Genomic DNA, 13,721 nt, shown 5'->3' with positions numbered 1-13,721 from the left:
GGGCGTCCACGACGTGCAGTACCGAGGGTGACGATAACCTCACTCGCAGAGACGGCTCGGCGACAGCTCGGTCAATCAGGCATGACGACCCTGGCCGCCGCTGTTGAGGCCGCAGCCAACGCCAACGAGCCGCATCCGTTGCTGCTGCTGGCGATGCTGGGGCGAGCATTTCACGAACACGAAATATGCGGGAGACAGCAGCCTCGGCCGTCACCGGTTTGGCTCCAACGCACGCAGGGGACCCAGCGCAGGGGCCTGCCCAGCTACAGATGTTGGCAGCTGGCCTGTGCCTGGTCGGGGGCCCCGATGAAAGAGCGCCCCAATCGGCCGAATAACGCCTTATACCCGCAGCGAAGGACCCAGGACACCGCGCTTTGGGGACGGGGCGGCTGGGAAATCGTCACTGGGCTTTGGGTTGCATTTGGGTGCGCACGCGGTGTTGGTTGTGCCTTTTGAGCCATTGTCCAGCCACGGTGCAGCTCGACACCATCAATTTTCCCCGCATGCGCCGCAGAGCTGGATTGGGTCCGCTTTGGGATACAGGGGGCCACGAGGCGCCGATGTGGAGGAGCGGAGGGAGAGGAGGGGAGAGGGGGAGGGGCCGAGACGCCGCCAAGTCATGGATGGACGAGATCAAGGTTGCACGGGCAAACTGGCGATGTCGACAAGTCGGCAGGCGGCCCGGGGGGCAGCCCATCGTGTCGGCAGGATGCCGTCTCGCGATACGACACGACATCTGCAGAGAGAACGCCCAGCGCCCTCACCTTGATGCCTCGTAGAGCACACGCGCAGCACGCCGCAGCAGGGGCACGCGCCGCCGCACAGCACAACAGACTCCAGGGCGGCAGATGCTGGGTGACGGCGCCACAGCAGCGCTCCTTGGCGCAAGTGGCTTTTTGCTTCTGGCGGAGCACGAGACAGGATATCCATGCATCATGTCTGGTGACTCCGACACTTGGCTCGTCGCCTTGGACCCCCACACGTGCTCGGGGAACGGGGACAGTAGATGGATGGCCATGGTTCCAAGGCCCATGGGGCCCCGGACAAGGGAGGAGGCGAGTGAGGGACCGCCCAGACCGGAGCTCGTCGGACCTGTTTGCTTGCACCTGGGTCCAGGGCGGCGGCCACCATACGCAGGGCGACCGATCTATGCAGATCCCAAGTTAATGCCCGGCGTCCACGACGTCAATGCGGGCGATGCATCGAGGGAGCGCCCAGTCAGCGCCATCACGATCAGCGCCCGCCGCTGTTCTTGGCACCGTCTCTGGTTCAGCCCTTTTCCGCGCTGCGCGGCAAGCCGGCGACGGCCAGACGAACTCCTCTCAACCCCTTCAGCGCGCGCCCGCTCGTCTGGACCGCAGTTACTGCTGCTGACCGTCTCTTCTCATGTCGGGTTGAAACCAGTCCAAAAAAAGACGTCCTGGCCGAGCATCCCCGTGCCCTGTGCGCTGTGCTCTTGGATCCAGGAGGGACCCTGTATGAGCTGCCGCAGCACCCGAACCACCGCACGACTGTATGAGTGAGAGCTTTGGCCCATCCCCTTGTTCCTGTCCCGCCTCCGAAACCCTAAAACTCCCCGGGCTCAGCAGTCCCGGTCCCCGTCACTCCCGGGAACCAGGCACGGACGCGCCCTCGATGCAGCTCAGCAAACGCACGACACGCGATATTCCTGATCGAGCCCTCGCCAGTTAAGCTTCTTTATTATTTATTGTCTTGGACTTTGCTCTCTTCCATCGGCGTCTTCCTCGGCTGCGTGTCCGTACCTCCCAAGTCGCGCACCATTCCTGGCCCGGGGCAAACCAACATACCTCGCAGGTGAGTCGGGGCCCGCACTCCAAGACGCAGCATCACTTACACACCCCCAACGGCTCGTCGACGCTCTAGAACGACGGCCGCCGCGTCTGCTTTATTCAAGGCTCCTCTCTTGACCGGCCATTGCCTGACTAACCGCATTGCAGACATACTCTAACCTCTCGACCAGGCTGGCCTGACTAACAGCGCTGCAGACGACTCTGCTGTATCCGCTCAGGCCCAGGACGAGCAGGTGCTTCGGCTTCGCCCTTGCCGCCTCTTTGGGAAGGGCCGACTGCGACGTCCTTTGCGCTTTTCACGGCAAGGCCTTGCTTTCCGCTCTCTCGCGCGCTTGGCTTCACACCCCAACTGCCTTGTTGGCGTAGCATCTTCTGGCGCTGCATTACACACACACACTCACTTTCCACCCCCCTTGCCCGCGTGTCTCACTCCATCATCCCTCCGCACACTCCTCCGCATACAACCCAAAGTCTTTACGTGCCCATTATAAATATTGCCGATCGCGTCCTGGCCAAAGTCGGAGTTTCCTCGCGGCTCGTCTTACCCCTCCAGGTCTCCTTCAGTCTTCTGCTGCGGCCAGTCGTCGGTCCCTGAGCCTCGGGTCTTCAGTCAAGGATAGTATTTGGTATACAGCATGAAGTTCTTCAAACTCGCTGCCGCGGCGGCGCTTGCCCTGCTGGGCAACTCTGCAGACGCAGCATCGACTTTCTCGCCCGCGCGGCCGCCCGCCGTGCCCCTGGCGGTTCGGTCGCCATACCTCAACGTCTGGCTCAATGGCAAGCGGGACGGCAGCCCTAGCGGCTACCTCCCCGGAAACTGGCCCGTCTTTTGGTCGTAAGTCTTGGTGCAGACTAAGGAAGAGGAGCGCGGCTGACAAGACCAGACAATACATCCAAGGTTGGCAGGGCTTCATCAGGGTCGACGGCCACGTGTACAACTGGATGGGCAACGCACCCGGCGGTGACGGTCTTGTGAATCAAACGTCGCTCGAGTACACGTCTACTCGCAGCGTCTTCACCTTCAATGTCGTCGACAAGGTGGAAATGATGGTCGAGTTCCTCAGCCCTGTGTACCCCGAGGACCTTCGACGCCAATCGGTCACGTCATCATATATCAACATTTCTGTCAAGTCTCTTGACGGCAAGACGCACTCTGTCCAGATTTACTCTGACGTCTCTGGAGGTGGGTTCTGGAGGACATCACGTTGCAAGTCGGCTGGCTGACAGTTGCAGAATGGGCTTCGGGAGACAACTCCCAGATGATCCAGTGGGAGAGCGTCGCCAAGGATGGCGTTAGATATCACAAGTTTTGGCGCAAGGAGCAGCAAAAGTTTACCGAGCAGAATGAGGTCGCCGCCTGGGGCAACTGGTACTGGGCCACAGGAGACCAGGTATGAGAGGTGCCGTATACTCGTCTCTCGGTCGGTCGCTGACTTGTTCACAGCGCGGCGTCAGCTATCAGATTGGTTCGGACGGGGATGTTCGTGGCCAGTTCTTGAATAAGGGATATTTGACCGGCGAGATCGACACAAACTTCCGCGCGGTCCGAGACCGATGGTAAGTCACCGTCTCGCCATGGCTGTCTGCCGGCGCTCACATGTTTGTGCAGGCCCGTCTTCGGCCTTGCGCGCGATCTCGGTTTCGTCGCAGGTACCGCCAAGAGCACCCTCTTCACCATCGGCTTCACGCAAGATGAGGCCATCAACTTCCAGGGCAAGGAGGACAACACCCGCAGCGTGCCGGCACTGTGGAAGGAGTACTTTAATGAGCAGGACCTTGTCACGTTCTTCTACAAGGACTTTGACTACGCATCGCACTACGCCAACCGCCTGGACTTGCGCATCGCCAGGGACTCAGAGGCCGCTGCTGGACGCGACTACGCCACCATCACGACTCTTGCGGTGCGCCAGGTGTTCGGGGCGCTGGCATACACCAACACTAAGGACTCGCCGCTTGTGTTCCTCAAGGAGATTAGCTCCAACAGCGACATCCAGACGGTCGACGTCATCTTCCCGGCGTTCCCCATCATGCTCTACCTGAATCCCGACATGATCAAGTGGACGCTTGAGCCCCTGCTCGAGAACGGCCGCTACCATTATCCCAACAGCTGGGCGCAGGTGCGTTGACATTCCCTAGCGCGGTGAAGCGAGTGACTGACGGGCCCAGCACGATCTCGGCACGTTCCCGAATGCCGTCGGACACCCCAAGGGTGACGACGAGCCCATGCCCCTCGAGGAGTGCGGCAACATGGTTGTCATGATGCTTGCGTATGCCCAGAGGAAGCACAACGACCAGTACCTCGCCGACAACTGGGACCTGCTCGAGAAGTGGGCGGGATACCTGATTGAAGACGCCAAGATCCCCGCGAACCAGCTGTCAACGGACGACTTTGCCGGTCACCTTGCGTGAGTAGCCTGCGGCCAAGCAATGAACACGTACTGACAAGTCAGGAACCAAACCAACCTCGCCATCAAGGGCATCATCGCGCTCGAGGCCATGTCCCAGATTGCCAAGAAGACGGGACACAAGACGCACGCAGCCAACTACACCGAGATCGCTCACGAGTACCTTGAGTTCTGGACAAACCACGGCATCAACCACAACGCCGAGCCCAAGCACACGGTGCTGCAATACGACAACCCCGATACCTATGGTAGGACTTCCTCACGTTGGCAGAAAACATGGGTGAAGACGTGCTGACCGTGCAGGCCTCCTGTACAACGTCTACTCCGATAAGGTGCTTAACCTCAACTTCATCCCTCAGGAGATTTACGACATGCAGAGCGACTTCTACCCTACGATCGAGAACGAGTACGGTGTCATCCTCGACACGCGCGGCACGCTCACCAAGCTCGACTGGGAGATGTGGGCCGCTGCCGTGGCCAAGCCGGAGACGCGCTACATGTTCATCTCCAAGATTGCCAGCTGGATCAACCGCACGACCACGTGGCGCGCCTATACCGATCTGTATGACACCAAGGACGGCGGCTACCCGCGGGGCATCGAGTTCACGGCGCGACCGGTGCAAGGCGGTGTCTTTTCCATCCTTGCGCTCAAGGCATGAGGCGACGATATTGATCCATGAAGCATATCTATCACGCGGAAAGAGTGGTTTTACGTGGCTAGCATGCATTGGCGGCAGGGGGGTCATTCATCCCTAGCAGAGACTGTCTACAAGGGGGTTCTTTTCTTGGTCACATTATTCCTCGCGAGGCTGAGAGGCCACTGTACCGGCTTACTTACTGCGTATTGATGCCGGACCGGAACATGGACATGAGTAGGCTTACAAAATAATCCGATTACTCGATGATGCATTCCTTGCCTACCATTTTGCCTACCAAGGTGACGTGATGAATGCTGTGATTGCGATGCTGTTGTTTTGGCGAGGACGCACGCGACCACCGACGCGCTGCGTTCCTGGCGGAAATAGGCTCGCAAGTATGTACCACGGCGTGCGGACCGTTGCGCGCGCTTGAGAGACGTGTGGCGCAGATCAGAGACTGAATCTTGGACGGCGTCATCAGGGCACCCTGACTTGCCAGAGGTCAGGGGACCGCCGCCGCGCGGCCCAGGCGGGAGTGCCTGACTTGCCTGACGCATATGCGCAGTGAGACATTCGCGTTTAAGGGAAGGGGGGTAGGGGGTATGGGGTGGGAACTCAGCCGAGCAAGCTCAGGTACGATGCGGCCCGGGCTGAGGGGGCTAGGCCTAGATTTGCCAAGTTGGAAGCCAAGCCTCGCCGCGTGCCACGGGTGGATGGGTGGTGTTTCGATGAGACATGTGTAGATTGGGAGCTGCGAAGCTTGTGAGGGTAGCGTACGTACGTAGCTCTTGGGAGTGGGGCGGGGGATTGGGGGATGGGAGCATTCTGGGTGTGGATGGTGGTAGCGGGTGGTGACTCGTGAGAAGGGAAAGGAAGGGAAGGGAAGGGAAGGGAAGGGCTTGGGAGATGGGCGGGTGCGGAGCGGGTTTGGGTCCAGTCTGGAAGGAGAAGACAAAGACATGGGCTGAGTGCTGTGATTGCGGGCTCCGAGGGTGTATAAGTGCATGTGCGTCGGTGAAACGCGCGCGTGCTGCTCCATACTACTCCATAACGACGTAGAAGAAGTATCGAAGTGCGAGGCGAGCATAGTGCGCCGGGGGGAGTTTGACGTGCGGCAGGTGAGGCCGTGAGAGCGGCGCGGAGACCAAAACTGATGCCAACGCAGCCGGCCGAGGCAACATGAAATAAGAAAGCATCCAGTCATGTCGTCAGCCCAAAATCGATGGCAACCGGGGGAGCCCTAGAGGAACCGGCGTGGGGGTGTCGTCGTGCCCATGCTGGCGAGATGGCCGTGTCGCAGCAAATATCCCGTACGTATTTTCGAATGACACGTATGTGGTCTACTGATGTTGAGGGTCCAATTGGTGGGAGGTGGTGTGTTCTTTGGGAAATCGAGAGGGCTGTGAAAGCTGGCGGTTTGGATGGAGACTTGGACACGACCATGTAAGTGCCTAAAGCGGAGGTCTTGCATTATGGGTGGCATTTCCGGTTGACTTGAGCGCACAGACTTGCCTGTTTGCGACCGTTGTTCGTGATACTTACGAAGTAAGGACCACGACTTAGATAATGAAGTCTCGGAACGAAGAACCCTGACCTCTTTCTACCATACTCCCCTGGCCTGATCATACCATGGTAGTTATGGCATATACTGGACCAACCTTCTCTCTTTACTCTCGCCCTGCCGACAACCTTAATTGATATATCTATAGTTAGTGCATTTTACGCTATTGCAGAAATCGGGCTTTTGATGTAAGTTGGCCCTGCTGGTATATCCATCGGTTATGGTGGATGTGTTCCCCTTCCTGGTCGACTCCGCTGAGTCCGACAGTCGTGCGAGGCATCAACAATGTCCGAGTTCAAGCCGGAGCTCCATGGACGCTAGAGCAATAGGCTATCCAGTGCGACCCGCAAAGTGGCGATCCGGGTGGGCTGGACCCTTGACAGTCGCCGGGAGTTGACAACCCCAGTGAGTGGGCTCCCTGTCATGGCTCCACTGCGGGCGTTGATTCCATTAAGCCCACCGGACATATTGACGACAACGCCTGGGCCGCAGAGGAGAGTCGAGACTGGAGTCATTGCGTGCGCTACTTCCATGGGTTCATGTCAAAATATGTACTTACGCGCAGGTACCTTGATCTAAGGTATCGCGTAGATGTGTCGGAGCCGCGTTGTGAACGGGCATTGAACCTGGACAGCCACGTTGCCGTTCTAAACTTTGGTCTTGCATTGTATGCCCCAGTCCACTGCAACATCAAGCTTACTGTTTTCTCCTCACAAGGCTATTCCTTGATGCAGGTTTGTCGGCAGATGACTAAGAATACGGGCGTATAAGTGGCATAAAACACACAGCCTCGTATTATGGTTCAATCTGCCCGCTGGAGCGTGCATTTCGGCCAGCTGGGGGGCCCGTCAGGCTCAGTCTCACTGTGATCGTCGACAATCACCCAACTCCTCCGGTTACCCGGAAAACCCGGCCGTATGTGTAAGCTGATGAGACTGCCCGCGTCCATATCCCGTCGCGGTAGGTAAGCACAGTCCATCCCGACATCGCTCCTTCTTTTATTTTTACCCTCCTTCTTGGTGTTACTTCCCTCCGAGACTGGCAACTACTTTGAGTAGCCACAGACCGACTCGCGTGTTTCAGCGGACAGCCACGACACCACACACACACAAAATGGCGGGCGGCGTCAGCATCACCAAGGAGTACATCGCCTCCGTCTTCTCGCACCTCGCCATCGTCGACGACGCCGCGGAGCGGGGCCGCTTCTTCGACTACGTCGTGCCGGACGTGACGTGGGCGATTGCCGGCACGTCGCACTCGCTCGCGGGCACGCGGCACACGCTGCAGGCGCATTCCGACGCCACGTTTGACCGCCTGGGCCGCAAGCTGGCGAGCCCCATCAAGTTTACCGTCGGGCGCATTATTCTCGACGCCGAGCCGGAGCAGGACGGTAGCCGGTGGGCCATGGTCGAGCTGCTGGGCGTCGCGCCGCGCAAGAACGGCGAGGAGTATCGCAATGACTATATCTGGATGACGAGGTGGAACGAAGAGGGCAAGATGGTGGAGCTCAAGAGCTACTTCGACACGTACCTGTCGGAGCTGGTACTGAACGAGTAGACGGGTTGGTGCATGGTATCGACTGCTGGGCGCGCAATGGCGTGGACTGGAATAACAACATAGACCAGTGGCTTCGAGCGTTTAGATTTAGGGTGTTTGAGACTTGTGTGTATTTTCGTACGTACACACACAACCACCACACCTGATACACTTCACTCATTACGCCTTCGCGATCGTTGGTCGCGGTTGAGATGCGGCTCTGCCTGCGTGTGCTGTCAGTGCCGACGGTTGGCTGTAGAACCGTGCCCCGAGATGCAATTGATACACATGTATGTGAGTGAGTAAGAGAGAGTCTACGTGCGGCACACCATTCTGCAGTTGTACAAAGTATATGTCCTCTCCGTTACGATTGCAAGTCATGGGCTCGGATCGTACTGTATAAGCTGAACCCGAACAAGCAACGCCCACATGCATGTAATGCTTCATGCGCACCTCCTACGTCGAGGCTTCTGTCTCGATGTCGTCCTTCCGAATCAGGTCCGGACAGGTGTCGATAAGACAATTGAACTATATACTCTTTCCACGTTCTCTTGTTACTTCCTGTACGAATCATCGTCATCAAGCTCACGTTTGGGCTGTGGAGGGCAATCATTAACCGAGGGCCGTCCCAGAGCCATTGAACGTAGCCGTCGACATTCCGTGAAAGTGGACGCCGCGAGAGGCTTCACCGCACATGTTTACACGACCATAGAGATCAAGTGATAGGAATGGAGAGGTGATTTACACTCATAGATACGAATACACGCTGAGACGGTCCTGCGACAAGTCCTCGTCGGCTCCGGGCGGATCGGGATGCCCGCTCACGCCCAACGCGCGTTGGCTGTTCTCACACAGCCGTCGTTGGGTCCATGTCGGCACGACGATTCCGTCCGTCAGTCAAAGTGCCCTCGCAGGCCGAATCCAATGACGGCCCAGATGAGCGACCCGACCGTGAGGACCCCCAGTCTTTGCAGTTGCAGTCAGTCAGTCAGCCACGTGCAGGTTCAGCTCTCGCCTTCCACGCTACCGTGTGATTCATCACATCAAAGGGGGAAAGGCAGCGCCAAAAGTGCTTACTCAGAGTTGAAGCCCTTCTTCTTTCGCCACACCAGCCAGATGTCGACGGCGGTGATGGTCATGGTGCTGAGGATGACGGCGCCCATGTCGGCGTTGCGGCCGGCGCGCCCGAGGTACAGCAGCGTCAGCGCGATGGTCATGTCGCGCGAGCCGAGCACGCCCGCGAAGCCAATCATGCTGTCGCGGTCGGCGCCCGACTTGCCGTCGCCCCTGCCCCCGCTGCCGAGCGCGGTGATGCCGAACAGGTCCGCCGCCGCCGCGGGTCGCAGGCCGCCTGCGAGGCCCAGCGCCGCCCACGTCGCGGCGACGCCCAGACCGAGGCTGTTCCAGGTGGAGGGGGACAGCGAGATGGCCATGCTTGCTGGTTGACTTTTGAGTTCTGGTTGGCTGCGGTGTGCGCTCTATTGGACTGTACGTGCGCGCTGGGGTTTGGGTGAAGCAGTGTCGAGGTTGAGTCGGGGCTGAGGGGTAACAAACTAACGGACCATCTCCGTGTTTGGGGACATACACAAGACATGTGACGAGACTAACAGGCTCCAGGCACATCCCTGCGTCGGATATCCCAAAGTGCCGAGCTGGCACACTGCAGTGACGGAACATGACCACATCTCGAATACTGTACGCATCGCAGTTTTTGCCCACTTTGCGAAACCCAAACGCTCTCACAATGTTTCCTCAGATTCCCGACGTCGTTCTGGAACCTGGACTTAGACCTTGGCTGAGCGGTCTAAAACAGGCGCAGAAGAATGCCACGGGCTCTATGCATACGACGTTCCGGCCGCATCGGGCCTTTTAAGCTTATACAATGAAGATTGCCAATGCTACGCTCAAGCCGTTCCTCTTATACTCGGTCGGGGCTGTGCATAACGCAGTACTTCCTCGGGCTTACACCCACCAGGGAGGAAGAGTACTGTATTCGAAGTTCGCCTCGACTGTTTCCCCTGGAGACAGGCCTTGCCCGAAAGCTGAATAAACTGCTTCAGGCCTGGCACTGGGCGCATCAGAATTTCTGTCGTGGCTCAGCATTGGAGTTGACAACTGCTGCATGGCGCTCTCGAGCTGACCCCCTCCACGTGGTGCATCGGCCCCCGCCAACAATCTGCGCACGCCGTTACACAGTGATATTGTCCATCACCCGATCACGTAGTACTGTACGTTTCCAAAGAAGCGCAGAAGGTCCGAGATGGGTGGCGACTGCAGCGATAAAGGGTTGGTCGGACTGCTGTTGCATGTCTGTCTACTTGCCTATTCGGGATTCGCCGCAAAGCGTGGTCACCGACCATCCGTTCCATCGGTGCATATGGAGTGCCTGCAGGAATAAGAATGGCCCTATATACAGTACAGATCTCGGGCTGCAAGCCATCTTCATCTGTCTCGTCACCGTCAATCTAGACCTCCCATGTACGAGCCACCGGCTTTGGAATCGACCCGGGCGACAGGTCGAGCTCGAGGCAATCCCCGGAGAACGTTACACAAAGAGCTCTTCGTGCCACGCCCAGGCTTGGTCCGACATGCTCTGTCCGTTGGTTGGCACATGAGCCACAACGCTTGGTCCAACATGAGCTACCGGCTTCTCTTCACACTTGCATGAGCTGCCCGCAGGGACCAACAGCGAGATCGTAATAGGAAGGCGCTCTGTGTTACTGCGGCGCACCCGGTAGCGGTTCCCGCTCCAGCACGTACCTTGATCGTACGAAAGGGCCGGCCTCGGCTCCCTGCGGACATACTATTATGGACCTTTTGGGGATGCATCGGTGGCTAGGACAGGGTAGGAAGTTGCTTTCGGGGGACGGGGAAGGGGGCAGTTATGGAGCTCTCTCGGAATCGCCGGTCGCTTCGATATCGGAATCCGTGCCCTGGTGCAGGCAGGCAGGCAGCTGGGGGTGGAGGTGACAGAGTATCCAGGGACCAGCGAGACGCGCATTCAACCCCGGATGTGAGCCTGCAGGGGCATGGGGTGAGCATGATTTAAAATGCTGCGGTGCCGTGGCCGCCGTCGTTGAGCAGGCGATTGACGGCTCCTCGAACGAGGACACTGACGTACCATAGGGGTTTGGCAACATCGCAAGTCCGCCCGCCTCACCATGAAGCACAGCCTCATACTCTTGAGCGGCCTGTTCGCTGGGGCCTTGGGCGCCCCCGCGTCCACCGGCGCCCATGTGCTGCACCAGAAGCGCGACGAGGAGCACCGGTACCACGACTGGGTCAAGCGCGATAGCCTGCACCCCGATACCAAGGTGCCGGTCAGCATAGCATTGACCCAACGGAACGTGGAACGGGGCATGGATCTCGTCATGGAGGTGTAAGTTGTCACGCTCCCGGTCCCAGGCGTCCCCGTCGATGCCAGCCCAAACGTGCGGGACGGCGCTGAGCAGACGACGCATTTAGCTCCGATCCCGACAGCCCTTCGTACGGCAAGTACTACACCAGGGACCAGATCCGCGACCTGTTTGCGCCAACGGACGAGTCCGTGTCCACGGTCAAGCGGTGGCTGGTCGAGTCGGGCATTCCCGAGTCGGCCATCCTCGTGCCCCGGTCCAAGACCTGGGTGAGGTTCGACACCACCGTCGCCCATCTAGAGACGCTCGTCAAGGCGCGGTATCACGTCTACGATCACATTGCGGCTCGCGATGAGCACATCGGCACTGAAGAGTACCATCTCCCCGAGGATGTTGCCCCGCACGTCGATTTCGTGGTGCCCGGCGTGGCCTTCACTCGCCTTGGCCGAAGCGGACTCGAGAAGCGAAAGTCTGACGGGAGTGGCGCCGGAGGCAGGCCACTCCGTCCCCTGGATGCCACGATACAATTGAACCCGGGTAAGTGCTTGTCGCTCCTTTCACATAGCAGGTGCCTCCCCGTGATGATCGGCCGGTGGATCGGGCCCGGCCGGTCTATGTGGGGCCGAGCCGACCCCGGTCTCCGAACACCATCCGGACAAGCTCGCGGTTCGAGAGCTGTCCACGTCCGCGCTCCATCGCATCGAGGCCCACACAGCAGACTCTATTGTAAACAGACCATGGCAGCTGACAACGTGTAGGAACTATTGGTGACTGCAGCCGTGCCGTCACGCCAGACTGCATCAAGAAGATGTATCAGATCCCCGACGGCAAGCTTGCCCATCCGTCCAACCGCCTGGGAATTTTCCAGACCGACGGGAATTACTACGTGCAATCGAGCATGGACATATTCACAAAGGCCTTTGCGCCGCACGTTCCGGCGGGGACGATGCCAAAAGTGTACAACATTGACAACGCTACCGGAACGTCGGAAGACCCTTGGGTGGTGAGTAGACGGCGGCCCGAGTGCACTTTTGACACACCATCTGGGCGGCTGACTGAACGACTCTAGGCCGGCTCCGAAGCCATGCTTGACTTTGAAATGGCCGTTCCGATTGTCTACCCCCAAGGGACGGTGTTGTTCGCAGCTCCCAGCTCGGGTGCGGGCCAGGCCGGCGTCTTCAACCCGTTCCTCGACGCCATTGACGGGAGCTACTGCAACTTCACCTCACATGGGATTACCGGTGACACTCCCGAGATAGATGGCACATATCCTACCCACGAGTGCGGCACCGTGCCCCCAACCAACGTCATCTCCATCTCCTACGGCCTCACGGAGCCGTCATACCCCAATAGGTGCGCCCTGCTGCCCCCGTCCTGAACGCGATGTTTTCCTTCGTTGCCTAACTGTCTGAAGATACCTGATGAGGCAGTGCGACGAGTGGATGAAGCTGTCCCTCGCGGGAATCACAATCGTCGTCGCGACGGGCGATGATGGCGTAGCTCGGAGAAACGGACCCTGCCTTGGCGAGCACCAGGACATCTTCGTTCCAGACGCCGTGTGCAGCTGTCCGTACATCACCGGCGTAGGGTCAACCTACTTGCCCCTAGGCAAGAAGGTGGGTGACGACGAGCACGCGACCGACTCGTTCTCGTCGGGCGGCGGCTTCAGCAATATCCACAAGACCGCCCCGTACCAGAAGGATGCCGTGCAAAACTACCTGACGAAGCACAACCCGGGCTATCCGTCCTACAACACGAGCCGCGGGCAGATCCCCAAGAAGGGGGGAGTCTACAACGCGCAGGGCCGCGGCTACCCCGACCTGTCCGCCAACGGCGACATGGTCGTCGTGGTCATCGGAGAGCGGCAGTGGATTTCCGGGGGCACGTCCGAGGCCGCGCCCATCGTGGCCGCCATGTTCAACCTGATCAACGAGGAGCGCCTCGCCGCCGGCAAGCCCGTCATTGGCTTCGTCAACCCGGTCCTGTACAAGCACCCCGAGATGTTCAACGACATTACGGTAGGCAAGCAGGACAAGGGCGGGGTTCTGAGGCATGGGTGCGGTAACGATGGGTTCTCGTGCGCCGAAGGGTGGGACCCCGTCACGGGCCTGGGAACGCCCAAGTATCCCAAGATGCTCGAGGTTTTCATGTCGATCTAGAGACTTCAGGAAAAAAGACACTATGGGGAAATTGACTTGCTACGATCTTGCATTTCTCATCGTCTTACAATTGCAAGGCTCGGTATCGTCTGGGGTCACGCGTGCTTTTAGGACATACGCAGCCCTCGGTAGGGGCGTCAGAGTCTTGCAACACAGATGGCAGCCAGGCATTGCAGCACGTGTCCCAGGCCTTGCAAAGCAATCGAATGATTTCTTTCATCGGGCACACCATTGCCGACCGCGCAGGCATAGCAA

At 58.9% G+C, this 13,721-nt stretch overlaps 4 protein-coding genes across 4 annotated transcripts; 3 read left to right on the top strand and 1 right to left on the bottom strand.

The window, feature by feature from the left end:
* Positions 1 to 2,446: 2,446 nt before the first annotated feature.
* PLICBS_001926 (uncharacterized protein) lies at positions 2,447 to 4,875 on the top strand (the record flags this gene model as incomplete). Its single annotated transcript, XM_018321534.2, has 8 exons — positions 2,447 to 2,646; positions 2,696 to 2,994; positions 3,045 to 3,202; positions 3,256 to 3,368; positions 3,421 to 3,928; positions 3,978 to 4,216; positions 4,262 to 4,464; positions 4,520 to 4,875. The coding sequence occupies 8 exons, from the start codon at positions 2,447 to 2,449 to the stop codon at positions 4,873 to 4,875; spliced, it is 2,076 nt and encodes a 691-aa protein (XP_018179013.2).
* A 2,653-nt stretch (positions 4,876 to 7,528) lies between these two features.
* On the top strand, positions 7,529 to 7,972 carry PLICBS_001925 (uncharacterized protein; the record flags this gene model as incomplete). Its single annotated transcript, XM_018321533.2, has 1 exon — positions 7,529 to 7,972. The coding sequence occupies one exon, from the start codon at positions 7,529 to 7,531 to the stop codon at positions 7,970 to 7,972; it is 444 nt and encodes a 147-aa protein (XP_018179012.2).
* Positions 7,973 to 8,844: 872 nt separating this feature from the next.
* Positions 8,845 to 9,384, bottom strand: PLICBS_001924 (uncharacterized protein; the record flags this gene model as incomplete). The annotated part of the gene is made up of 2 exons (XM_018321532.1): positions 8,845 to 8,917; positions 9,029 to 9,384. 2 exons carry the CDS (start codon positions 9,382 to 9,384, stop codon positions 8,845 to 8,847), a joined length of 429 nt encoding a protein of 142 aa, XP_018179011.1.
* Positions 9,385 to 11,112: 1,728 nt separating this feature from the next.
* Positions 11,113 to 13,466, top strand: PLICBS_001923 (uncharacterized protein; the record flags this gene model as incomplete). The annotated part of the gene is made up of 5 exons (XM_018321531.1): positions 11,113 to 11,330; positions 11,417 to 11,844; positions 12,066 to 12,310; positions 12,377 to 12,660; positions 12,722 to 13,466. The coding sequence occupies 5 exons, from the start codon at positions 11,113 to 11,115 to the stop codon at positions 13,464 to 13,466; spliced, it is 1,920 nt and encodes a 639-aa protein (XP_018179010.1).
* Between the last annotated feature and the right edge of the window lie 255 nt (positions 13,467 to 13,721).

This window comes from Purpureocillium lilacinum (genome assembly GCF_023168085.1).
Source record: "Purpureocillium lilacinum CBS 284.36 DNA, scaffold_2, whole genome shotgun sequence".
Classification (NCBI taxonomy): Eukaryota; Fungi; Ascomycota; class Sordariomycetes; order Hypocreales; family Ophiocordycipitaceae; genus Purpureocillium; species Purpureocillium lilacinum.
The sequence above is the reverse complement of the archived record's forward strand: the minus strand, read 5'-3'. Positions and strand labels throughout refer to the sequence as shown.